Below are 24,483 nucleotides of genomic sequence, written 5' to 3'. Positions count from 1 at the left end.
TGGATTTGCCTTTATATTTGAATGAGGACATAAAACATTGACAGCTTTTGCTATTTCAACCAAAGTACCTTGTTTGAAAGCACCGGTGTCACACCGTTGCTTCCGAGCAACAAAATCCTCAAGAACTCCTAGTAATACTTCTTCCTCAAATGCTTCCCATTTACGTCTTCTTCCTTTTGGCTCTTGAGTAGCATTCAAAATATTTTCGTTATCCATACCTAAACAAAAAATATTTTAATGAAGGAAAATGCCATACAAATAATCAATTTGCATAATATCCAATCAACTTGCATAATATCCAATCAACTTGCATAATATCCAATTAATTTGCATACCATCCAATCATTGTACTAATATCTAACAAATGCATGATAAAAAGGAATACTAAAATAAAATGTTATCATTAACACATATAGCTAGTTCGGTTGCTGGTTCCTAATTGCTCTCCACTCATTATACATTTCCTGAGCTATGTCATTCCTCATTGCAGTCCACTGGTCAGATGTTTGAACACTACCAACATATTCACCTTCTTCTGTATTTTGTCCATCTTCTATTATTGGCAAATTCTCCATTAGATCTACAGACATCTCTTGCCTAATAAGATTGTGTAGTAGGCAACAAGCGGTAATTATTCGACCTTGTGTCCTTATCGGATAGAAAGATGGACTCCTTAGTATCGACCACCTTCCTTTTAGCAAGCCAAAACAACGTTCAATTACATTCCTTGCCTTAGAATGCTTCATGTTAAAATATTCTTCCTTATTAGAAGGTGTTCGTCCCTCCCATTCAGATAAATGATAAGGTATTCCTCTATAGGGTGCAAAGAATCCTTCACCATTTGTATAACCATCATCTACAAGGTAATAATAACCTAATGAAAAAAAAAACAGACCTTATTAGTGTTTTGTAGTTGACAAACAGAACTAGACCTAACTTACAAAGTTGAGACTAAGTAATAGTCTTACCCGCTGGTACCTTAAAACCATTAGGCCTAGTAATTGCATCATGTAGCACTCTAGAGTCTGATGCGGAACCCTCCCACCCCGGAAACACATATATGAACTGCATATCTCCTGAACACACACCTAACACATTAGTTGCGACTCGACCCTTTCTTGTTCGGTATCTTGGTTTGTCAATTTCAGGTACATGCACATCAATGTGTGTTCCATCCAATGCTCCCAAGCAATTCTTAAAAAAAAAAAAAAAGTTTTTGTTAATTTATACAAAGGGAATGAAAAGTTAAAGATTAGGGAAAATGAAAAAAAAATTCTCATCATACCTTAAAACATCGCCACCTAGGATCTGTAGAATCAATAGGCACAGGCTGAGGGACTTTTAGTAGGATACCTTGTAATCGCAAAATTCCTTGCAATACGCTATTGAAATACCTACTTATAGTCTCTCCCGACCTATAAAATCTACCGCCAACACTACGATTCTTAGTATGATGTGCTAATATTTGTAAAGTCATACACACCTGCTCCTCTACAGACACCAAACCATCAGTTTTTACCCTCCCATCTTGACGAAGTAAGTCACATAATATGCCAAAAGTCCTTCTATCCATTCTCAATTCGTTGACACATTCAGTATCAGGATTCCCTATTATACCATTCAGATAACACAAACTAATATCTCGTCTAATAAGTGAACGGTTAGTCAATGTGGGTCGTTCAACATGTCTCTGTTTGCCACGTAGCATCATCAACACAAGAATCGTACAAATGCAAATTGTCCCCAAATAAGACATCTCTAACAATAAGATCAATAAAAGCTTCCTTCGATCCATATCTATCCAAACAAAAAAAAACAAAAAACAAATTAACTAGATCATTATATATGTAATATTTACTGTTATTAATGGTGATGGAAATGAAGTGATTATGATACGAAATGAACTAGATCAAAGTAACTAGCGAAGTCACAATCCGAGGCATCAAATATACAGGTGGCGTTGAAAAAAAAAAAGCTATCATTAACCCGAGGCAACAAATATACAGGTGGCGTTGAAAAAAAAAAGTTATCATTAACCCGAGGCATCATATTCAAAATGTTCTACCCTTATACATCTATAAACATGTGTCTAAGAACACTAGTATGAGGATTGCTATCATTGCTAGGCATTGCATGTGAAGAGGGAAATTAAAGGACACCTGTAATGCAGTAGCCTTAGCCTTAGCCTTCCGTTTATGCTCTTCTTCTCTGCAACCAACAACCACAAAAAATTACAATTCAGCATCAACCCCACACAATACAAAACATTCACATTGTAATATCATGATTATAAACCAAGTACACACACACACACACTGCATACATACATACACACACACACACTGCATACATGCATACACACACTGCATACACACACACACACTGCATACATACATACACACACACACACACACACACTGCATACACACACACACACACACTGCATACATACATACACACACTGCATACACTGCATACACACACACACACACACTGCACACACACTGCATACACACTGCACACACACATACTGCATACATACTGCATACACACTGCACACACACACACACTGCATACACACACTGCATACATACTGCATACACACACACTGCACACACACTGCATACACACACACACACACATTGCATACATACACACACACACACACACACACTGCACACACACACTGCACACACACTGCATACGTACTGCATACACTGCATACACACACTGCATACATACTGCATACACACACACTGCACACACACTGCATACACACACACACACACACACATTGCATACATACACACACACACACACACACTGCACACACACACACTGCATACATACTGCATACTTACTGCATACACACTGCACACACACACACACTGCACACACACACTGCATACACTGCATACACACACTGCATACATACTGCATACACACACACTGCATACACTGCATACACTCACACTGCATACATACTGCATACACACACACATTGCACACACACTGCATACACACACACACACACACTGCATACATACACACACACACACACACTGCATACATACATACACACACTGCATACACTGCATACACACACACACACACTGCATACATACATACACACACACACACTGCATACACACTGCATACATACATACACACACTGCATACATACATACACACACTGCATACACACACACACACACACTGCATACATACATACACACACACACATTGCATACACACATACACACACTGCATACACACACACACACACACACACTGCACACACACAGCATACATACTGCATACACACTGCACACACACACACTGCATACATACTGCATACATACTGCATACATACTGCATACATACTGCATACACACTGCACACACAAACTGCACACACACACACACTGCACACACACACTGCATACACACTGCATACACACTGCATACACTGCATACACACACTGCATACATACTGCATACACACACACTGCACACACACTGCATACACACACACACACACACAGAGTACACAAACACACACACACACACCCCCCCCACGTTAATGAGTACACAAACACACACACACACACACAGTACACAAACACACACACACACACACACAGTACACTTACACACACACAGTACACACTCACACACTCACACACACACGGAGAACTTACATACACAAACACACAAAATCGAGAAGATGAAACTCTTCTGTACTAACTCATCAATTCATCCTAATTTTGTAGATAGAAACATACAGTGAAACAGGTGCTTGGAGAGAGTATGCTTGGAGACGAGGATTTTTGGTAATGACATACACATAAATTATACACACACACAGAGACACACACACAGAGACACACACACAGAAACACACACACACACACGCAGACACACACACACACGCACAGAGTACTCCCATTGTTGAAACCCCAATTTTTAAAAATCGAAAACAACATGTGGGTAGGACTTCCAAGTTTTACAACATTGACATCCTAAATTCCCAAGTTCCATCTCATCTTATGAAAAGCCCAAATCCTAATTTCAATTTCACCTAAATATCAAAACCCTAATTTATTCAAATGCAGATCTCTATGATTCAAAAATTATCAAACCCAAAACAATCAAATCACATAAAAACTCAGTAAAATTACCATCTGCAACACAAATACATGCAATTAATAGAAGAATCGAAGTTTACCGTACAACTCAGATGAGGCGAGCAGATGCAGAGACAGGAAGACGCTCAGATGAGGGTGAGGAGGACGAAGATGAGAGAGCACGGCAACGAAGATGAGAGGGAACGTAGAGATGAGGACGAAGGGAAGACAGGACGAAGGGACGAAGGGAAGACAGGACGAAGGGAAGGCAGAAACTCTCTCGGTTTGCTCTGGCTTACGAATCCGCTGGGTTTTGGGGTTGCTCACGAAGACCACCTAAGGAGGTCCTTAGTCCAAGCGAGTCCGGGTTAAGCTCATTAAAGCTAATCCGGTTGCACACCAAACACAGGACTATAGTCTAGTCCAGTCCAAGCCTTGCTAATCCTGTCAAACAAACGTGCCCTTAATGCCCAAATAAAAATGGACTGGACTATGAATTGCTCGAAGAGTTTGGGTACAGGCCCCCACACAACTTTGGGCCAAACTTTGTACGGCCTTTCTAAGAGGCAAGAACGGTATAGATATACCGCAAAACAGCCGGTTGAGATTAGCTCAAGTGATTATTGAGGGGGATTAATAACTTAAGTGATTAATATAGGTTCAGATTTTGATTCTCTTTATGTAATCACATAACATATACTGCAAAATTTTCAGAGAAAAAGAATATATCCACCAGATCAAATAATGAAGAAGACTACGGGGAGTTTCCCGCTCAAAAGATTCGAACGCATAGCTGCGAACTAGGAGAAATTCTAAGGTCCGCAAAACGGACCAGATCATTCCTATGGACACAGGCACAAAAACCTTCTCATATCCCACTCTCCTTGCTTTGCCATGCTAACCCCGGTACCCCGAAAATGGGCGCCGTACCCAAGAACCTCTCACGAACGAGGGTGTCGAGGGTACACTCTCTCATTGCACACGACCAACAAAAAAGGGGAAGGGCATTTCCTCTTAGGGGTACCATGATCGGAGTAGCGAATCCAAAGCTATAGGATTCGGGTATTCATCTTTTTTGGAAACGGAATGGCTAAAGACACCATCATTTGTTGGGCAAGTCAAAAAGTTTACACTAAAACTTGTGGTTGCTATGTTATTTTCCCATAAATGAATAAGAAGAATCATGTGTATTTTACCATAATGAGACATAACTAAGGTAACAAATAAGCTAGGGTTTGGTGGGTCAAGATTCAAGTACCCCATAACAACAACCACTAATTTAACAAGTAGTATTTATGAGGAAATAACCCAAAAGGATTGACAAAGTTTGCTGTGTAAGAAAATGGTGGACTCTCCAGTCTCCCCCTTCATAAAATGCAGTTACTTTTCGCATTGGCATTAACAAAGAAGGTGGACATACCATACAGTCGTTGGAGAAGAAGTTGTTGGCAACCGGAAAACCAATTCAATTGCGGCTACACAACACACCATATATATTATATACACAGTTGGAAGCATATGCGTTCCACTACTAAGGAGTCAAAGCTTTTAAGCAAAGCTTACTTGATTGTTTGAAGCTATAGCTACTCTCGCCTACTATACTAAGTTGTTAATTATGCAAGATTTAAGTATGTTGCATCATCAAAATATGAATGTATGTATGGTTTTTACAGTGAAATGAGCATCTTCATTGATGCGTAAACGAGAAGTTATCACCGTTTTTAGCCATATTTGTCGTTGTTCGTGCTTCAATAAGGAAGATCAAATAAGGTGTACATATAATATTTGGTTAGATGTGTTAAATTTTGGTTAGATTTACACTTTTATTACATTTTGAAGAGGTAAATCCCATAGCTAGTGACGGAGCTAGACTTTGTCTTTTGGTGGAGCTAGACTTTGGTGGAGCTAAACTTTGTATCTTGTGGCCGAGAGTGGAGGTATAGCCACTTCAAGACTATACTAGTTTTTGTTAACCTCTCAGTTTTGAGCGTTAACATATATAATTTAAAGAAATAAATGCTCACTATATGCAAAAAAATTATTATTCTTTGATACATGATTTTACTAGAGTAATGAATGATTCATTATACAATCAAAGATTCAATGGACAAGAATTTAACAATCGAAATGACGTGCACTAGAACAATAAATAATTCGTTATGCAATGAAAGATTCAATAAATAAGAATTCAACTACATAACATACAATACAAATACATACTAAAAAATTGCGTACATTGCATATACTTGAAGCTAAACATAAAGAGAGTTACACGAGCAAGTCCCAAGAAGAAGACCAAAAGGGCAAAACAGAACCATAGAAAGCAAAAGGTGACAACTACTGGTATCTGGTACAACTACGTTCCATGGAAAAATGGTAAAAGGAGTTGCCAGAAAGCAAGGACACCTTGAAAAAGACACCCCCTTTACTCCCACTAAAGTCACTTGCACACCACCAACCCTTTCTCTTCTTTTCACCCTCTGTACGAAGTCATAAATAAAAAAGGCTCAACGAAGCTTCCATATTCCCGTTCAGATTTCACACTGGTAAAAAAGCAACCCAAAAATTTAGGTGCATCCAAAAGTAATGGAATCCGGGAGTCACATCAATGACAGCCATTTTATCACATCATGCATTTAGATTTTCTGGTTACTCTGATTCCATGGTGATTTGGCATTAATGTCCTGACTTTCCTGGGCTCCAGTAACCAGTGGATATCTATCTATCATTCATACCTTTAACTTCAAAGTCTCGTTAAAAAGCGGTTTAGAAGGAAGAGAAAACGCTTATGATAATTTTTGATAGAAAAATTATAATCAATCGTGAATTGTTTTTGAGGAAACTCAACAAACTTTTTAAGAAAAGTAATGTTAGGAAAATCAAAAACTTACAATGGAATAAAATACGGTCTTGGTTTTGATCATTATATTACCATGAATTAGCTTCGAAGACTACTTAAATCATTATCTTGTGTTTTTTTCAGAAAGTGTTTATTTTTTCAATATAAGTTTCAAGATGTTTTCAACAAGGTGTTTACGAAACGATCCCCATCTACAACAGTAGGTCTCATTCTGTTGGACCTTACCCTACCTTGATGTTTGTATTTGGCTCAACGGTCAACATGGTATGATACGATCAACGGATGGCCAACTGCTTTTACCTAAAACCCCAGATTTTTCCCTTTCCTTTTTATTATTTTTGGGTTTCCTTTTCACATATGAAACCCGGAACTGCATCTGTCGACGAACAAAGAAAAAAACGGATAACATATTTGTCAATTGGTATTTAATGATCTAGTTATTAGGCCTAGTATGTCCAACTATTAACAATGTCGATATTGTAGTCAATAGTCCCGACTGTATAGGGTTTTATCACAAAAGATATTAACGATACTAGTAGTTAACATGTTGCATATAAACTACATATTACTTTACTATATCTTCGATGTGAGACTCTATTCTCGAACATTTAATAATCTTACATGTTCGTGAAAGGAATCAAATAGACAATATACAATATTCATAGCTCCTTGACTTGGTGAGAACTAATTAGGGTTCATTCTTTGTTAATCATGTCTTGGAGTCTAATTGACGCAGATGGGATCTATAATATGATGACAATATCTCTTGCACTTTTTCTCAAATGGACATGAGGGTCTACTTGTTTGGCAAGCACTAAGCAACAAAAACCATCATGATAAACACAAGTTCTTGATGTATTTTATTACTCAAACGGTTTCCAATAAAGTAGTTTCAAATTAACATATAGATTTTATCATATTAGCTTGTATTTTTCTTTTGACAACCAATTTACAAATGTGACAATGCACCAATACACTACAACGATTAATATTGAACTCATTATGCTTACAATATTATCTTTGTATTTATGTGATTTAAACCGAAGAAATGTTATAGTTAAAAACATTGGTTTCATGTAGTTTTTATATAAGAATTGTGTCGTTGTCTTCCATCGTGTTGGTGAATCTCATTATTAATTGGGTACGATCTCACGAATGACTTCGAGTTGCCATTGCATTAGTTAATCTTTTAATTTGATTTTTAGGGATTGGATTTAGGACTTATTTGCAACTGTTTTTGTAGCAAATATTTTTGCTCATAAACACTAATACTAGAAGTGTTTTTATTGAAAGCGTTTACGGTTGTTAGCAAACATTTTTAACTATTTAAGAAAGAATGTGATTGACTTGATCGGTATATAAAATGCTTCATAGGTATTCCAATTCAGTATCAGATATTGAACAACCTAGTCACCCAAAAACTAAAAAGAGTAAGGCTTAATTGGATCAACAATTTCCATGATGATATGGTAGTCAAAAGATAGCTCTGTGGTAAAAATTAAGATTTAAACTTTTGTGGTAAAGTCCTTAGGATTTAGGTACAAAATTAGAAGTTTTGTCGATTTTCTGTTAATTGTGAGCACGTGAGCTAAAAATGTAAAGTTAGCCACACATGTGACATGTGAGCCTCATGTGCTAACAATTAACTGATAGTTATGTTTTAACCTCACATGTGTGGCTCACGTGTTAACAATGAATGAATAGTTGATAAAACTATTAATTTTAGACATAAATCATAACAGACTTCACTAAAGGTTTTTAATTCTTTTTTTTTTTTTACTACAGAAGCTATATTCCGACTACAATATTACTACATAAACTAATAATCCAATTAGTACTAAGAGTAATTTCCAAGCCAATTGTTTCATCATTACCCCTCCTTTTCAACTTTGGATTGTTTTTAAGCACCAATACCTTGTAGTCTTCAAGGCAAGCGATTCCAACTCAAACACATCAAGACACCGTATTAAATAAAGATTTCTGCACACTTGTTTTTTTCTATTTTCAAACTATTATTTGTACAAAAGGATATTCATAAGTAAAAAATTAAAAAGGAGCGTGTGAAAATCATTGGTGTATGAAAAAAAACATTTGAAAATTATTTATGTTTTATATTACATGTAGGTCGGAAAACGAGTCGTATTCGAGTCGTTTTTATGTCATACTTGTTATCTTAATGAGTCATTTCTTATAGTGTCAAACTTGTAATCTTACTTGTTCTTAACAGTTGACCCAAAAACGATTTGATTAGTTAACGGGTTGTGCCGTTTCGTGTCAGATTGCCGGGTTATTCAAGAAATTGTCTTGTCTAATGTCTAGATCTGACAAACAATATCTTATCGGGTTTCTAACAAATGACACGAGTAACGACTCGACTCGTTAACGGGTTCTTAATAGATAAGCTAAAAATAATCTAACTCGTTAACGAATGACACAATAACTACTCGACTAGTTAATAGATTAACAAATCGTGCAAAAAAAGTATCCGGGCCAGTTACATCATACGTACCATGATCCAATACAACGGGCGCAATATAAGCGGCAAGTTGGGCACCGAGCTCCCTTTCTTCATCGTTGCTTACATTCCAAAATTCTCAGTTAAAAACTAAAAAAAATATCATTAATTACTTCTCCTCCCTTCTGTCTCTCTCTGTCTCACTCCCTTCACGTCTGTCTCTCCCTCTGACCACCACCGCATATTCTCTCTCTCTCTCTCTCTCTCTCTCTCTGTCCTGGAAATGTAAAATCGAAGAGCAGAGTTACATATACAATTTGCAGTTTCTGAGCGATTAGGGTTTATCGGAGTGGAGACCTGAAGAATGCCGTTGACAAGGTACCAGATAAGGAACGAGTACGGCTTGGCCGATCCGGAATTGTACAGAGCAGCCGATAGGGATGATCCGGAGGCTCTACTGGAAGGCGTCGCCATGGCCGGCCTCGTCGGTGTTTTGCGGCAGCTCGGCGACCTTGCTGAGTGAGTATCTTTTGCCACTGGTTTTACTTTATGTGGGTTTTCATTCGAATTGTTGAAAGTTGTTGCTTTTACCAGAAATTCTGAGACTTTAGGGCTTGAAATTTGGACTCTTGGAGTTGATAATTCGATTAATGTGATATAATTACTATTTTGGGAATTTTGGTGTACATTTAGACTTTATTACTGGATTAACGGCGAGTGAAATCTGTTGACTTAGTTGACACCGGTACTGAACTATGCTGGTGATTGAATATGCGATTTTTGGAGATTACCATTTGATCAGGGCGTTTGAAGTGCGCGTAATTGGGAATATTTTTTGGAAATGAATCTGTTGGACTAAAAATTTGGTTATAGGATCATACAGAAATCCAAATGGTCTAGAATTTGGATTTAACTTGGTTAATGCAAATGTGGCATGGATAAATAAGTACTTCTCTGTCCAAGAATTGATGTTTAAAGCCTTTTCAGCTGACATGTAATTTGGGTTTTCCGGTTGATACGACTACATAACTGAATTTTTTATCATGGCATTTTAAATTGTTTATGTGGTAGGTTTTAAGTTAGTTGGTAATGGACTCACGAGAAATGCATTTTGTTGCCAATTTTTGCTTATAGGTTTGCCGCTGAAATATTTCATGACTTGCACGAAGAAGTAATGGCAACCGCTACACGAGGCCATGGTCTAGTGGTTCGTGTCCAACAGCTTGAAGCGGACTTTCCCCCAATTGAGAAGGCGCTTCTATCTCAAACCAATCATTCTTCCTTCTTTTCCAATCCAGGTTTGACTACATGTTATGTAATTTTTATTCGTAACTTGTGCACGTTGTTAAAGCTATAAAAATCTGATGCATTAGTAAAAACACTTCCCTTTTGGCCATGTTGATAATAGAAATTAATTACAGCATATTTATGCAAGTGCACAATTCTATTGCAGGGGTTGACTGGCATCCTAATCTGCATTCTGAACAGAATATGATCGCTCGTGGAGACTTACCTCGCTTTGTAATGGATTCTTATGAAGAATGCCGTGGTCCTCCTCAGCTGTTCCTTTTGGACAAGTATGATGACCCAATTCGTGTTCACTTATGCTACTTTAACCTATATGGTAAAATGAAAAGATTATGGAAAATTTTAAAATAATTATGTTTATCCAATTCTAACAGGTTTGATGTTGCTGGAGCTGGGGCATGTTTGAAGCGGTACACTGATCCGTCATTCTTTAAAGTTGCATCAACATCTTCAATAACAGTAGAGATGCAGAGAGAAAAGAAAACCCGTAAAGTGAAGGTATTGCGATGGAATGAGCATTTCTCATTAACTGCGTATTCTTTAGTTACTTGCAAATTTATTTACTATTTGAGCTCTCACAAAATTACTTAAAAGGTATAAACATGAAAAGAAAAGGAAAAACACATGGCATTGCTCCTCTGGGAGGAGCGCTGCCACCCATGGGCGGCGACCATGATTGTTTTCCTTGGTCTTGTGCTGCCTAGTTCAGTATGAGCAAGATATTTCTTACACAGATGCCACCCAATCGATGTTTAGTTCTTCTCTTTGAGATTTAATTTTAAGCATGGACCTTGATTAAGTTCTGTTTATGTCACTCCTTCTGACTGACTGCATGTGCTAGGCATCTCCTAATCTTGATTTGGAGTGTGAGCCAGCATGCAGGCCTATGTGGAAACAGGGGAATGCTACTTTTTTTTACTAAGAATTTGCAAATTTGGTTCTCCTTTTTCTGTTGGCAAGTCATTGCTATACTATACACCTTATGTCATTACAATATTTACTATGGTCTTCTATGTGTAGCAGAAGAAAGGATCCCGCTGGAGGAATGGGGAAACCCCAGAAGTTTCAATGACATCACATGCCAAGTCAAATGCCAAGTAAGAGCTCTTTTTTCATATTACCACACTATTCTCATTCACGCTATTGTAAATGTTCATGTTTAAAGAACAGCTGGTTGAGTGGCTACTTATTGTTTTTTCAAACAATGCAGACTGCATGAGTTGTTCCTGGAGGAGCGTATTGAGAATCGTTCTAGTGATCCTGCACATCGTGTGAAATTGAAGAAAAGGCATTTGAATGGATCAGCAGCTGACTCAAAAACTGGGAAAAGTTACATGAAGACATTTCTGGAGACTCTTTCACCAGAACGCAAACTTATTTGCGAAACTTCTGTTGGTCCACCACTCTTGAGATTGACCTTAGATGATAGTAGTGAGCCAGACCTTAGAATACTTGACATCACTACGGTAAGTCCTGCTGAAATGTCCCCAGAAAGGAAAAGTGCTAGCTCTTCACCTGACGTCCATGAAGATATATTTAAACCATCCGTGGATGGATTTAATAGGGGGGGTTTCGATAGAGAAATTCCAGAGGGGTCTGAACCAAACTCTGATGTTGAGACAAATGAAAATGATTCCAACCTTCATCAGGTGACAGCTGATAAACAATTAGCAGTTGGTGGAGAACATAAAACTGAAGGCAGCATGGAGGGGTCCACCCCCTCCAGTTCTGATGATAGGACCAGTGAGGTAGACAATTACATGGATGCTCTTGCAACTTTGGAATCAGAAATGGAAACTGACAATGAATTTAAACCTAAGAACAATCTACGCTTCCAGAACGTGGAAACATACGGGACGGATTCTGATGCAAATGAGGAGGAACATCTGGAGCTTCAAACTCGATTTTCGGATTCTCAATCAATTGGAAACTCCTCTACATCGGATGATGGGAAGAATTCATTTGAAAAAGATACAGCCAGTTTTTCGCACTCTGATAGTCTAAGCAATTTGGTTGAGAATTCACCATCAGAGTGTGATGGAGCAGCTAAAGAATTCCCTTCCACTGAAACCTGTGGAGCTGAGATTTTTGAGATGTCATCCAACCAGAAATCTGAATTCGTGGAGTCTCTAGAAGCCACAACAAAGGAGCGGGTGGTGTCTCATAATGCATGCATTGTGGAAGACATAATCCCTGATTCTGGAGATACATCTTACAGTGCATTTGTTAGGGATATGAGTCCTACGCTACACTCAGACCCTGGAGCAAACTCGCCAGTGGTATCATTGGCCGGACCTGTGTTAGATGATAATACCTCTGACGAAATTAAAGTTGATTGTAAACCATTAGACATTGACGAAAATGAGACAAATCTGGATAATTCTCTGCCTGTTGTCCGTGACTCCCAGACTAATGATGCTTCACCAAGCCATCCCATTGATGAGCCAGACATGGAAGATTTAGGTTTCAGTTCTGATGCTTCGCCACATTTGTCAAACGTTGAAGAGCCTGCTTCTGAAGATCAAAGTAGAAATAATGATGTGAATAAAATACTTCAGATACAATGTGCAGATGAAGATTCTCTAGAAAGCTTTGCCAGAAAGATTGATTCACCACGCTTAAGTATTTCATCCACTGAAGAGCAGCTTTCCTCAGCCCTGCCAGAAGAACAAATATCTTCAGGTAATACATTACTGCCTTATTATAGAGATGTTATAAATCTTGATAACATGGCTTCCAGACTTGATAATCCTGTTACACCAACTGCAGTCAACTCTGAAGTTGTACCGTTTGTGGTGGATGCTGCACGGAGTCATATCTCAGAAGAGCCTGTAGTGGGTGCTCCACAGACACATGGCCTAATAGATCAGCAGGATGCTTGGCAGGCACATGGTCTAACAGAGCAGCAGGATGCTCCACATAGACGTGGCCTAACAGAGCAGCAGGATGCTCCCCAGATGCATGGCCTAATAGAGCAGCAATTATCTGATTTAGATGAGGATGTTCCCCAACTTGAATCCGTCAAAGAAGAAGCGGGTATTCCACATTATGAAGAAAAATTCAATGTAGAAGAGAGATTTAGTGCCGTGGATGACGATGAATTATCTGATTTAAATGAGTATGTTCCCCAACTTGAATCCGTCAAAGCAGAAGCGGGTATTCCGCATTATGAAGAAAAATTCAATGTAGAAGAGAGATTTAGTACCGTGGATGATGATGAATTACAATTATTCACAAGCGATGCTGATGTAGGAGGTGATACCGTTTCTGTGGAACTTCCATCTAATTGTCCAACTTTCATAGGCCATGAAGATCATGTGAATTCAGATGATCTGGTACCTGAAACACTAAATGTAGAAACTGCAGCTGTGCCCTCTGCTGCTGTTGCCCAACCTGATAATGACGTCAATGATGTTAGTTATTCATCTCCAAATGCAATTTCTTCTCCACCAAGGAACTTTATAAATTTGCATGAATCTCTTCCTGGATTTGGGGATTTCCACGAGAATGAATCGGAACTGAATGAAGTTTCTCCAGAATCTGTCATAGACTCAGAAGTGCAAATGGAAGCAAGTAAACAAGATGTTTCTCCGGATTCAGAATCTAACTCAAGTCAAGCAGTTACTCATGACCATTCCAGTTCAAAAGCATCTGATGATGGTCATAATTTCTCTCAGGATGAACAGACTGAGAACAGTTTGGCTGTGCATGATGTCCCTGCAGAATCAAAACCAAGCGAATCAACTACTTATGAACATTCTGGTTCAAAAGTATCTGATTATGGTCATAATTTCTCTCTGGATGAACAAACTGAAAGCAGTTTGGCTGTTGGTGATGTGACCATAACGTCAGCAACTTTAGAAAATACGGAAGTTGTGTCTTCACCTACCTGCTACCTCCCAGAGCCTGAAACTAGTTTGGACAATTCAGTGGATTTGCAAGCAAACCAAGTTGATATCGGATATTTGCCAAGAGATGGAGCAAGGGATCAGCCAGAAGCTGACTTAAAGCATTCTCTGGAGGTTCAATCTGATGAGTTTGATGTGGAAAGTTCGGATGAAGATCAAGCAAGCATCAACTTATCAAGTCTTCAATCTGCACAGGCAGGGTCTCAAAACCACATGGATTCGGAGAAATCCAACCAGTTACCATCTACGGAGCACATCAATCAGGAAGTATACTTGGATGCTTCCCTGGAATCTTATTCTGAATATCTCCCAAGCCAAGCTTTAACATCAGAGTTCTTACCAGAATCATCAGGCCTGGAACTTGATGTTACGAAGCAAGCATTGGAACCATTTACCCTTCCTAGATCAGTCCTGCCCCCTGAAGGTACTGTGGTCAATCTGGAAGACATGCCACCATTGCCACCTTTACCACCAATGCAATGGAGGATGGGAAAACAACACTCTTCCCTTTTTTCACAGAGAGAATCGGTTGGAGTTAGCCAGGATTCTTTACTGCCAATACAGCCGTCGGTACCTGATGAGAAAGCTCAATTTGATATGCCAGCACCACAGAGAGGTGTGCTGCCGCCCCAGAACCCATTTTTGCCTCCCACGTCTGAAGAAGGCGAGAAGTTCCAACATGTTTCTGAACCTTTAATTGGCAATATGGTGCATCCTGCCCCGTATTCATTGCAGTTACCAGCCATGGTTAATGATGCTAATCTTCAATATAATTTCCCTGACTTAGGGGGAACACAATTCTCAAACCCATTTTTGTCGTTACCAGAGGTTTCTGATGACAGGCCTGGAATTAATCACTTTGCTTCAGTGGGAGAAAAAATTCAGACTGGTTCAAATCCATTCACTGGACCAAGCTCTGAATGTACAACTTCTACACATGACCCTGAATCTTCTCATGGATCTATTATCCAGCCTGTACAGCAGATAACACCGGAGACAGGTATCGAGCCTAAGGTGCTTCAACATTCACTGAAAAATTCAGAATCGGAACAAGAACCTCTTTCCACATCCGCGACAGCTCCAACAATGGTAGAGCAGCCTCAGCATTGCTTACCAACATCAGAGGGAGAAATATCATGGTCATACAATAATTCTGCTGTAATGTCAGACTATGAAGTTGGAAGGTCTAATGGAGTTCCAGTTACTAAGCTCCCTCGTCCTAGAAATCCCCTCATCGATGCTGTTGCTGCTCATGGTCAAAGCAAGGTAAATGATAATCCATTTATGGCATCTGTTTTTTTTTTTTTATCTGGATATTCTCTTCTTGATATTTATGCTTTACAAAGTACCTTTCTAACGTTTTGACATTTTGCAGTTGAGAAAGGTAACCGAACGAGTTCGGCCTCAGGTTGAACCTGAGGTAGATGAAAGAGATTCATTGCTGCAACAGATAAGAACTAAGGTCAGATATGTCTATTTTTGCTGTAATTGGGCTCTCTATTTTCTAAGTTAAAGACTGAACCAACTTTTGTTGTCTTAGTCCTTCAACTTGAAGCCTGCAATGGTGACAAGATCTTCAACGGTGACAAGACCCAGCATTCAGGGCCCGGCAAGAAACTTGAGGGTTGCTGCTATCTTAGAGAGAGCGAGTGCAATTCGCCAGGTTACTCTATCTCCCTCTGCTACCAGTATTTCTTTGTTAGTTAATATAATAATACGAGAAGAATTTTGTTACAGGCATGTGCAGGAAGTGATGAAGATGACGATGATGATGGTTGGAGTGATAACTAAAGGGGTTTATTCTAATAAACCTCTTAACCAGTGCTGTTCTTGGCTTGAAATGGCTGGTCACTTCTCTTTCTTACAGAAGGCTGGACGTTTCTGTAGTTTGGTGTATTCTTTCTCCTTACTCAAAATTCTTGTATTATACAGCTCCCCTCTCGCCTCAAAATCTACTTGTTGAAATGTCGCTCAGCTCTATCCGCGGGAATCTAGTGTGAGGCAAACTGCTTTATACAAGAACGACAGCTACAGCTCTGCGCGCAAGCACGGTTCCAATATACTCATTTTTAAGATCTTGGTAGGTGTATATTGTTTGAGTGATATAAATGTAGTACGTAGCGTACCGAGAATGAAATTTTGTAATCCTGTATGTAATTGAAATGTTACGGTGCATATACGTATCCCTTTATATACTTTTACTCTATTTCTGGCTCATATTTAGCGGCCATTGTTGTTGTGTTCATATAATGTCGATGTGTGGATCTTATTCAAGACTACAGATTCTTAAATTCACCTTTTCTTTTCTTCTGCAGCAGTGGCGAAGCCAGAATTCTAAATGAGGAGAGGCCTTTCACAAATATGTGTATGTATATATATATATATATATGAGTGTGTAAAAAGTTGAATTCATAACATGTTGACATATGCAATTTGTGTAATCCTCACAAAACTGAAAAAATTCTCTTAAATTCAATACTAAGAAGAAAAAAATGTAAAAACCCAGACAACCAAGTAAGAGGTAGGTTGTGGAAGGCTAAAGAAAATACAAAGAAGTAGAAAAAGGACAAGGGGGAGAGGTCTGCAAATAAAGAAGGTGAGTTGCTTTAGAAAATTATAGGGTGTATATTACTGTTAGGTGAGAGAATCGAACCAGAAGTGGTGTTGCTTTTTCCATTTAAAATTGCACATTTCTTTTAAAACTCCCATGCCAAACTTATTGTTTCATTAGACAGCCGAAAAAAATTTAAAATCAAAACTTAACGACGTCGTTTGCTTCATTTTCTTCTATGAGGTTCACACCTCATATGAAGTCAGGATGGGCCAGGGACTACCCTAGTCCCTTGGTGGCTCCGCCCCTGTTCCGCAGCGTATTGGTCATAGGTGTTTATCTATTCCTAGCAAATTCTGGTCTGCAGTTTTGATTTCAGGAGACCTGGGTCCCAACCACGACAATGACTTATATGGCACGGTTACATCGTTCTATTCTAGTCCCACTCATTCAGTCTAGGCTAAACAACCGGACTATATGTTGTGGTGTCTAGACCGAGGACTTTCATCATCCCCAAATCCAGCAACTCCATCAAAATCGTCGACATGACTCCTAAGCGAACCCTCTAAGTTTTCGAGCCACATCAACAGTTTTGAAGAAATTTTTGGCAAGAAACATTAGGGCTGAAGTGGCACACAAAACAAGATTCGGCTATAATGTTATGTCTTAGTGGTACAAATTTTATGTAAGATTTAATCGTTACAAAGATCCATTAAATCACTCTATTCAAGATCTAACCGTTGATTTTTGGATCATTCAGCTGTACATAGAACGAAAGAAAATTTGCACAAAACATAAAAGATATTAAAATTTTAAAATTGGTGGGAAAATGAGCAATATAAAACGACCGTTGAGTCATTGGCCTCCAAAATTCGCCCAGTCTCAAACAGGTTATGACAGCCATAGCCAACAGAGCCTCCTCCCCTGCATTTTCCAAAGCCTTAGAAACCAAGCAGTGTCTCCTTCAAGGCTTCACCTCCTTCAACCACCTCAAACACGCCCACGCCCGGCTCCTCCGCCTCGGCCTCGACCAAGACAACTATCTTCTCAACCTGGTCCTCCGCTCCGGCTTCGATTTCGGTCACACCGCTTACTCCCGCCACGTCTTCCGCCAAACCGCGCAGCCCAACATCTTCCTCTGGAACACCATGATCCGCGGCTTGGTTTCCAACGATTGCTTCGACGACGCGATCCAATTCTACGGCTCGATGCGGAAAGATGGATTCTTACCGAATAGCTTTACTTACCCTTTTGTTCTGAAAGCGTGTGCAAGGCAATCGGACTTCCAATTGGGGCTGAACATTCATACCCTTGTGGTGAAAACTGGGTTCGATTTCGATGTTTATGTTAAAACCAGTTTGCTCTGCTTATATGCGAAATGTGGGTATTTGGAACATGCACATCAGGTATTTGATGAAATGCCGGAGAAAAATGTTGTTTCTTGGACTGCCGTGATTTGTGGGTACATTGAAGCTCGCCGGTACAGAGAAGCTATTGATACATTTCGCGGGTTGTTGGAGATGGGTTTGAGGCCTGATAGTTTTAGCCTTGTTAGGGTTTTATCTGCTTGTGGGAGGTTAGGGGATATAGGCAGTGGGGAATGGATTGATGGATACATAACGGAGATTGGTATGGGGAGGAATGTGTTTGTTGCTACCTCTTTAGTTGATATGTTTATCAAGTGCGGAAATATGGAGAAAGCTCGTCGTGTCTTTGATGTGATGCCCGAGAAGGATATAGTTTCTTGGAGCAGCATGATTCAGGGATATGCATCAAATGGGCTTCCTAAAGAAGCCATAGACCTCTTCTTTCAAATGCAGAAGGAGAATTTGAAACCCGATTGCTATGCCATGGTCGGCGTACTTTCTGCTTGTGCAAGATTAGGAGCGCTTGAATTAGGGGACTGGGCTAGCAATTTGGTGGATAAAGATGAATTTTTCACTAACCCAGTTCTTGGTACAGCTCTAATTGACATGTATGCGAAATGTGGGAACATGGTCCTTGCTTGGGAAGTCTTTAAGGGGATGAAGAAAAAAGACCATGTTGTTTGGAATGCTGCAATGTCTGGGCTTGCTATGAATGGACATGTCAAAGCTGTGTTTGGACTATTTGGACAAGTGGGAAAAATTGGAATTCGACCTGATGGAAACACTTTCATGGGCCTGCTTTGTGGATGCTGTCATGCTGGTCTAGTTGATGAGGGCCGGAGGTATTTTAATAACATGAAGAGTGTCTTTTCCTTGACTCCGACAATTGAGCATTATGGATGTATGGTGGATCTTCTTGGCCGTGCAGGTTTGTTGGATGAAGCTTACGAGTTAATAAAAAGTATGCCAATGGAGGCGAATTCCATCATTTGGGGAGCACTGTTGGGTGGATGCCGGCTACATAGGAATACCCAATTGGCTGAACTTGTACTGAAACAACTCATAGGGCTAGAACCGTGGAACTCAGCACACTATGTTCTCCTGTCAAATATTTACTCTGCAAGTCATAAATGGAATGAGGCAGCAGATACCAGATCACAAATGAGTCAGCAAGGGATGAAGAAAATCCCGGGTTGCAGTTGGATCGAAGTAAATGGGGCTGTTCACGAATTCCTTGTCGGAGACAAGTCCCACACATTGTCAGATAAGATATACGCAAAACTTCACGAGTTGGCTAAGGAATTGAAAGCAGCAGGTTATGTTCCGACCACAGATTTTGTGTTGTTTGACATAGAAGAGGAAGAAAAGGAGCATTTCCTTGGCTGTCATAGCGAGAAGCTGGCCGTTGCATTTGGTCTGATCAGCACTGCACCTACAGATACTATCCGAGTTGTGAAGAACCTTCGTGTGTGCGGTGATTGTCATGAGGCGATAAAGCTCATCTCGAAGATTTCAGGGAGAGAGATCATCGTTCGGGACAATAACCGATTTCATTGTTTCATTGATGGTTCATGTTCATGTAAAGATTATTGGTAATATATCATTTTAGGCTTTTTAGTTAAAATGTTCCTTGAGATTTGCATAACTCATCACTTTGGTCCTGAGATTTGAAATCAACATGAGTGGTCCTGAGTTTATCTACCATTAATCATTTTGATCATTTCTTGAATAATTATGTTAATTAAGAATCAAATGACAAAAATACTTTCAATTTAATAAACAATGAGCCAAAATGATTTGACAAAAATTGAGGGTATTTTTGTCATTTTATCCTTATGTAATAGAGATTTTTCAACGAATGACCAAAATGAATGATAGTGGACAAACTCAGATACCACTTCTATTGATTTCAAATCTTATGGATCGATGTGGAAAGATCTGCAAATCTCAAAAATCATTTTGGTTAAAATGTCTTAATTTTATACAATTTTTTCATAGCAGTCCCTTTGATGACAACACTTGAGGAGGCTTTCTTTATCCATTTTGCTTATATACAAACGATGCTTGTGAGACAAAGAAAGGGCCAAATGGTTTTTTTTATTTTTTATTTTTTAGGTCAAGGGGAATATTTTATTCCAACCAAAACACAAACATACAAGTAGACAAAGACCCAACAACACTTATAAACAACCAAAAAGGGCCTAAACAAAAAGAAAAAACAACAGAAACAGAGAATGAGCTCAAAAGCCCAAAACCAAAGAACATCCGAGAAGCACCCACTGCTTTCTCCACCAATGGTCCAAGGAACTGCCAGCCAGCCGTTTCTTCAACCACCGTCGATCATCTCCTTCACTGACATCTCCTGCGCACAGCCATAAGTTAGGGGTAATCAGCATCCAAGCGAAAGAGGCCAATCACCATGTGGAAGCTCAAAACAAGTCCCGAGCAACACTACCGCAAGCGGCAGACATAAAGGAGAACGTGGTGGTGTGGAAAACACCTGAGCCGGTGCAAGCACCGGAACTCTACACACGAACTCGACAGAGGATATGGTTGAAAAACGAAGTAAGGAAGAATCAGGAAGAAGAAAACCCACAAAGTTGAAGGAATTAGATAGGCCAAATTGAAAATTGGGGGAGAACCAACAGTAGATGCAGGGAGAAAAGAATGAGAAAGGGGAGAAGAGGACGCATCACCCGACCCCAACCGAAGCTAAGGTCGGTGCCACCGAAGAGTCTGGAAGAAAGTCTCACAGAAGCACTCTCACAGCAGAGATAAAGAAACTCTCACAGAGGAGAGGAACAGTTTGTCGATTCGAAAGGGCCAAATGGTCAGGTGCCGTGATTTGTGGGCAGAGATACATCCAATTGTACCACGGGAAAGACAATCAAATTTACTAGTATAAACGCGTGACAGTTATTCGTGCGTGTTAAATGAGTTTCACCTAAATCGACAAATGACCATCAAACTTACTAGCATCAACCATCAACAATCACTCGAGCCTGGTAAGGTCTCCTTGGATCAACAGATGAAAATCATGAGCACGCCTTGTGAGTTTCTCTTGCATCAATGGTCAACAATCAGACTAAGGTAATGCTAGAGAGACTAAATTTGTAGACTAAATCTTGTAAACCAATGACATGAAAGTTGATGGTTGAATTATTACTTAAGCGTTGATTAATGTACTTATTTTGATTAATGACACATCATTTAATTTACATATTTAATCTATAAATTTAATCTATCTAGCATTGTTTATCAGACTAATTAGATGGTCGCTTGAGCTGAGCCTAGTATATCATTAGTCATCACACACGTCATGGAGTACATAAGCTTGCTGGAAAGTTGTAGCTGAGGGCCCACAATGACATGGAAAGCTGCTGATATTACTATTTACCAAGCATTATCCGGACGATTGTGATAAATATTAGAAAGTAGCCTCGTCCAATAGCGCCAATTACCGCCATTTATAAAGGAATAAATAAATAAATAAATAATAGAAAAATTCCAAAAAAAAAAAAAAAAAAAAAACAGAACGAAAAATACAGACATCAAAGCAAACGAAGAGTTGAGGAAAGAAGACCACCAAGTCGACCACGAACACGACGTCCTACGGCCAGTAGACATGGCAGCGATGTAATTTCCGCTCTCCCCACTTCTCAAAAACTGTTTTCGAATCCCATTTTTGCACCCAAACAACACAAAAAGGTAAGCGAAAAATTGAAAAACCCAAAAAAATCCAAACTTGAAAACTGTTTTCTCGTTTTTGAATCTCTTCCAATATTTTTTAAATTCAGAAATTTCAAGTCTTTTTTATTTCTTTTGCGATTTTTTAATAAATGGGAAAGTCGCTTCGCTCCACCGCCAGGCTGTACCAGGTGGCCAAAACGACGTCGCAGAACCTGGTGACCTCTCCTCCAAAGCAAACGAGGCCCACCTCGCCGACAACCCAGAAATCGTCGAAGCGGCCGCGGTTGTCGAAGAGGAAGGAGATGGAGACTGAGAGCAGCTCAGTGAAGGCGAGCAGCAGCAGCAACGAACATCGCGTGCCGCTCTCCGCCGTCGTGTCGGACTGCATAAAGCGGTGGTTCAAGGACACGCTCAAGGAGGCCAAAGCTGGCGATATTAACATGCAGGTTTTGGTGGGACAGATGTATTACAACGGCTATGGCGTCCCCAGAGATGACCACATGGTAATTGCCTTTCTAGGTTTGGTTTGATTTCTGGGTTTTTGGGGGGTTTTTCATTTGGGTTTTGGGTTTTAGGGTTCAAGTTCTGAGCTTTTTGTTTTATGATCTTGTTTTCGTGTTCTAATCCTAATTAGTTTAGATTAAGTGGCTAAACTTGTTGTTTGATCAATTTTATTAGCTAAAGTTGCAAGCTTTGTGTTTGGCACTGCAAATTGTAGATTAAATGTTAGGATTAGTACATAATTAGAGCTCTGGTTGTGATTGTGTTATGATTCTTGCTTGTGCTAATGCTTTTCGGTTTTCGGGATTTTACAGGGAAGAGTATGGATTACAAGAGCCTCGAGGACTCGATCTTCGGTTTGGAAAGTTAGTGATAAGCAGCCAGGTTGACTTCTGTCTTTGAAATTCATGTAATCATTGTCATTGTGCTAATCATCCTCACCATAACTAAATGTGCCACTGTTTGGTTTTCTGGACCTGTGGCAGGTTATAATGCAAGTGACTCAGATTCAGATGAACTGAAGGGTGATTCTTAGCACGACGAAGTTGTCCTTCGTGTCCGATCAAATTTTGAGCTGGTATCGCTATTGTTCTTGGCCTTCTTGTGCTTGTTCTTCTTCATCCTGCAATGTTTAGAATAACATAGCATGCAAAATGAGTGAACAATGAATATGTTATCCATTCTCAAAAGTTTATGATCATATGAAATCCGAAGAAGTTGGATTTGTGTTCTTTAACTGGTTATCAATTTACATGCTTTCTTTGTTTTTGCTTGGTGGGGTAACTGCATTTTGTGTGTGCGTGTACTTGATCCTCAATTGACTGACATTGACATGCTTTCGTTTTTGTTTATCTTCATTTATACTGTTGACGCAAACCAATTTACAGAATATTGCTTGTTTCTCCTAGATTTTCAAGCTTAGAATTTGCTCCCTCCTCCCCAATTTCCTTCCCTTCTACTAAGGCAAGAGGACGGAGCAACAGTATGTAACATATTTCCTTCCCATTATCGTTCGTGATTTACCCTTTACATCCTTCCACTTCTCCATCCTTATCTTTTGTTAAGATTTTCATTATATGTGTCTGGTAAAAGAATTTTGAGGTAATATGGTCAAATTGAAATCTGAAGAGAAAAAAGTTATAACTATTCCTTAAGCTTGATCTTTCAAGCTCTGAGTGCTAATATCTGTTTGTGTTGATTGCTGTGTCAGCCATATCCCAGAGGATTTCAACTCATCTTTCGTTGTGCCTTTTTACTGATGAATAGTTTAGCATATGTCGCTGCATAGAAGAAACATAAAATAGATTCAGCATTGTGCATATATTTGTTCCTTATGGCTGTTCGTTTTTCTCCAGTACGAGACTGGGTATATGAAACCGAATAGTAAGCAATATTGTGATACGTAATGGTGGCAGCCAAGTAGTGATCAACAAATAACTGTATCCTCTGCCAGATAATTGATGCTTTCCTTCTTCAATTGCGCATATCCGGCTAAATTGATCTCTAATGTCTTGTTTCTTGTGGTAGGATGTCGTAGGCTGTGCTTGGAATCGTGCTGACCCTCGCCCATCATGGATGTGCCTGTAACAAGATTTATACTTTCTTCAGTTAATTTTGTTTATTTTCCGGACGTATCAATGTACCTAAGCCTTTATTTTCATGGGAAGACAATCATTTGTTAATTGCAATTTCATGTCAAAAATTTCGTTTTGAGTTA

At 39.4% G+C, this 24,483-nt stretch overlaps 3 protein-coding genes across 15 annotated transcripts; all 3 read left to right on the top strand.

Moving 5' to 3' along the window:
- Positions 1 to 9,469: 9,469 nt before the first annotated feature.
- Positions 9,470 to 18,026, top strand: LOC103433723 (protein SCAR2-like). 6 transcript variants are annotated; one of them, XR_011580164.1, is made up of 12 exons: positions 9,553 to 9,960; positions 10,576 to 10,739; positions 10,895 to 11,018; positions 11,124 to 11,247; positions 11,770 to 11,846; positions 11,960 to 13,431; positions 13,519 to 15,923; positions 16,033 to 16,119; positions 16,198 to 16,320; positions 16,395 to 16,504; positions 16,590 to 16,737; positions 17,527 to 18,026. XR_011580164.1 is itself a non-coding variant. In XM_070820703.1 (11 exons), the coding sequence occupies exons 1-11, from the start codon at positions 9,806 to 9,808 to the stop codon at positions 16,446 to 16,448; spliced, it is 4,749 nt and encodes a 1,582-aa protein (XP_070676804.1). In that variant the 5' UTR covers positions 9,557 to 9,805; the 3' UTR covers positions 16,449 to 16,874. The 6 variants fall into 6 exon arrangements, 3 of the variants coding, with proteins under 3 accessions (XP_028957152.1, XP_008370218.2, XP_070676804.1); XR_011580165.1 differs by lacking the exon at positions 17,527 to 18,026 and having other exon boundaries at positions 9,550 to 9,960; positions 11,773 to 11,846; positions 16,590 to 16,874; XR_003772720.2 differs by lacking the exon at positions 17,527 to 18,026 and having other exon boundaries at positions 16,590 to 16,874.
- Positions 17,874 to 20,252, top strand: LOC103434017 (putative pentatricopeptide repeat-containing protein At3g08820). Its single transcript, XM_070820704.1, has one exon. The coding sequence runs from the start codon at positions 18,102 to 18,104 to the stop codon at positions 20,169 to 20,171; it is 2,070 nt and encodes a 689-aa protein (XP_070676805.1). The 5' UTR covers positions 17,874 to 18,101; the 3' UTR covers positions 20,172 to 20,252.
- A 1,773-nt stretch (positions 20,253 to 22,025) lies between these two features.
- On the top strand, positions 22,026 to 24,483 carry LOC103433722 (uncharacterized). Of its 8 annotated transcripts, none has more exons than XM_008371995.4 (5): positions 22,026 to 22,283; positions 22,444 to 22,768; positions 23,081 to 23,150; positions 23,252 to 23,343; positions 24,294 to 24,483. In XM_008371995.4, the coding sequence occupies exons 2-4, from the start codon at positions 22,568 to 22,570 to the stop codon at positions 23,299 to 23,301; spliced, it is 321 nt and encodes a 106-aa protein (XP_008370217.1). In that variant the 5' UTR covers positions 22,026 to 22,283; positions 22,444 to 22,567; the 3' UTR covers positions 23,302 to 23,343; positions 24,294 to 24,483. The 8 variants fall into 8 exon arrangements, with proteins under 8 accessions (XP_008370217.1, XP_070676810.1, XP_070676808.1 ...); XM_070820709.1 differs by having other exon boundaries at positions 22,028 to 22,283; positions 22,424 to 22,768; positions 24,304 to 24,483; XM_070820707.1 differs by having other exon boundaries at positions 22,028 to 22,283; positions 22,424 to 22,768.

Source organism: Malus domestica, chromosome 04 (assembly GCF_042453785.1).
Source record: "Malus domestica chromosome 04, GDT2T_hap1".
Taxonomy (NCBI): Eukaryota; Viridiplantae; Streptophyta; class Magnoliopsida; order Rosales; family Rosaceae; genus Malus; species Malus domestica.
This window is presented reverse-complemented; position numbering and strand designations above follow the sequence as displayed.

Coding starts and splice junctions, on each gene's coding strand:
- LOC103434017 (XM_070820704.1), top strand. CDS start 18,102: ATGACAGCCATAGCCAACAGAGCCTCCTCCCCTGCATTTTCCAAAGCC.
- LOC103433722 (XM_029101318.2), top strand. CDS start 22,415: ATGGGAAAGTCGCTTCGCTCCACCGCCAGGCTGTACCAGGTGGCCAAA. Junction 22,769..23,080: donor TCCCCAGAGATGACCACATG/GTAATTGCCTTT, acceptor GGGATTTTACAG/GGAAGAGTATGGATTACAAG. Junction 23,151..23,251: donor AGTTAGTGATAAGCAGCCAG/GTTGACTTCTGT, acceptor GACCTGTGGCAG/GTTATAATGCAAGTGACTCA.
- LOC103433723 (XM_029101319.2), top strand. CDS start 9,806: ATGCCGTTGACAAGGTACCAGATAAGGAACGAGTACGGCTTGGCCGAT. Junction 9,961..10,575: donor CAGCTCGGCGACCTTGCTGA/GTGAGTATCTTT, acceptor TTTTGCTTATAG/GTTTGCCGCTGAAATATTTC. Junction 11,847..11,959: donor CATGCCAAGTCAAATGCCAA/GTAAGAGCTCTT, acceptor CAAACAATGCAG/ACTGCATGAGTTGTTCCTGG.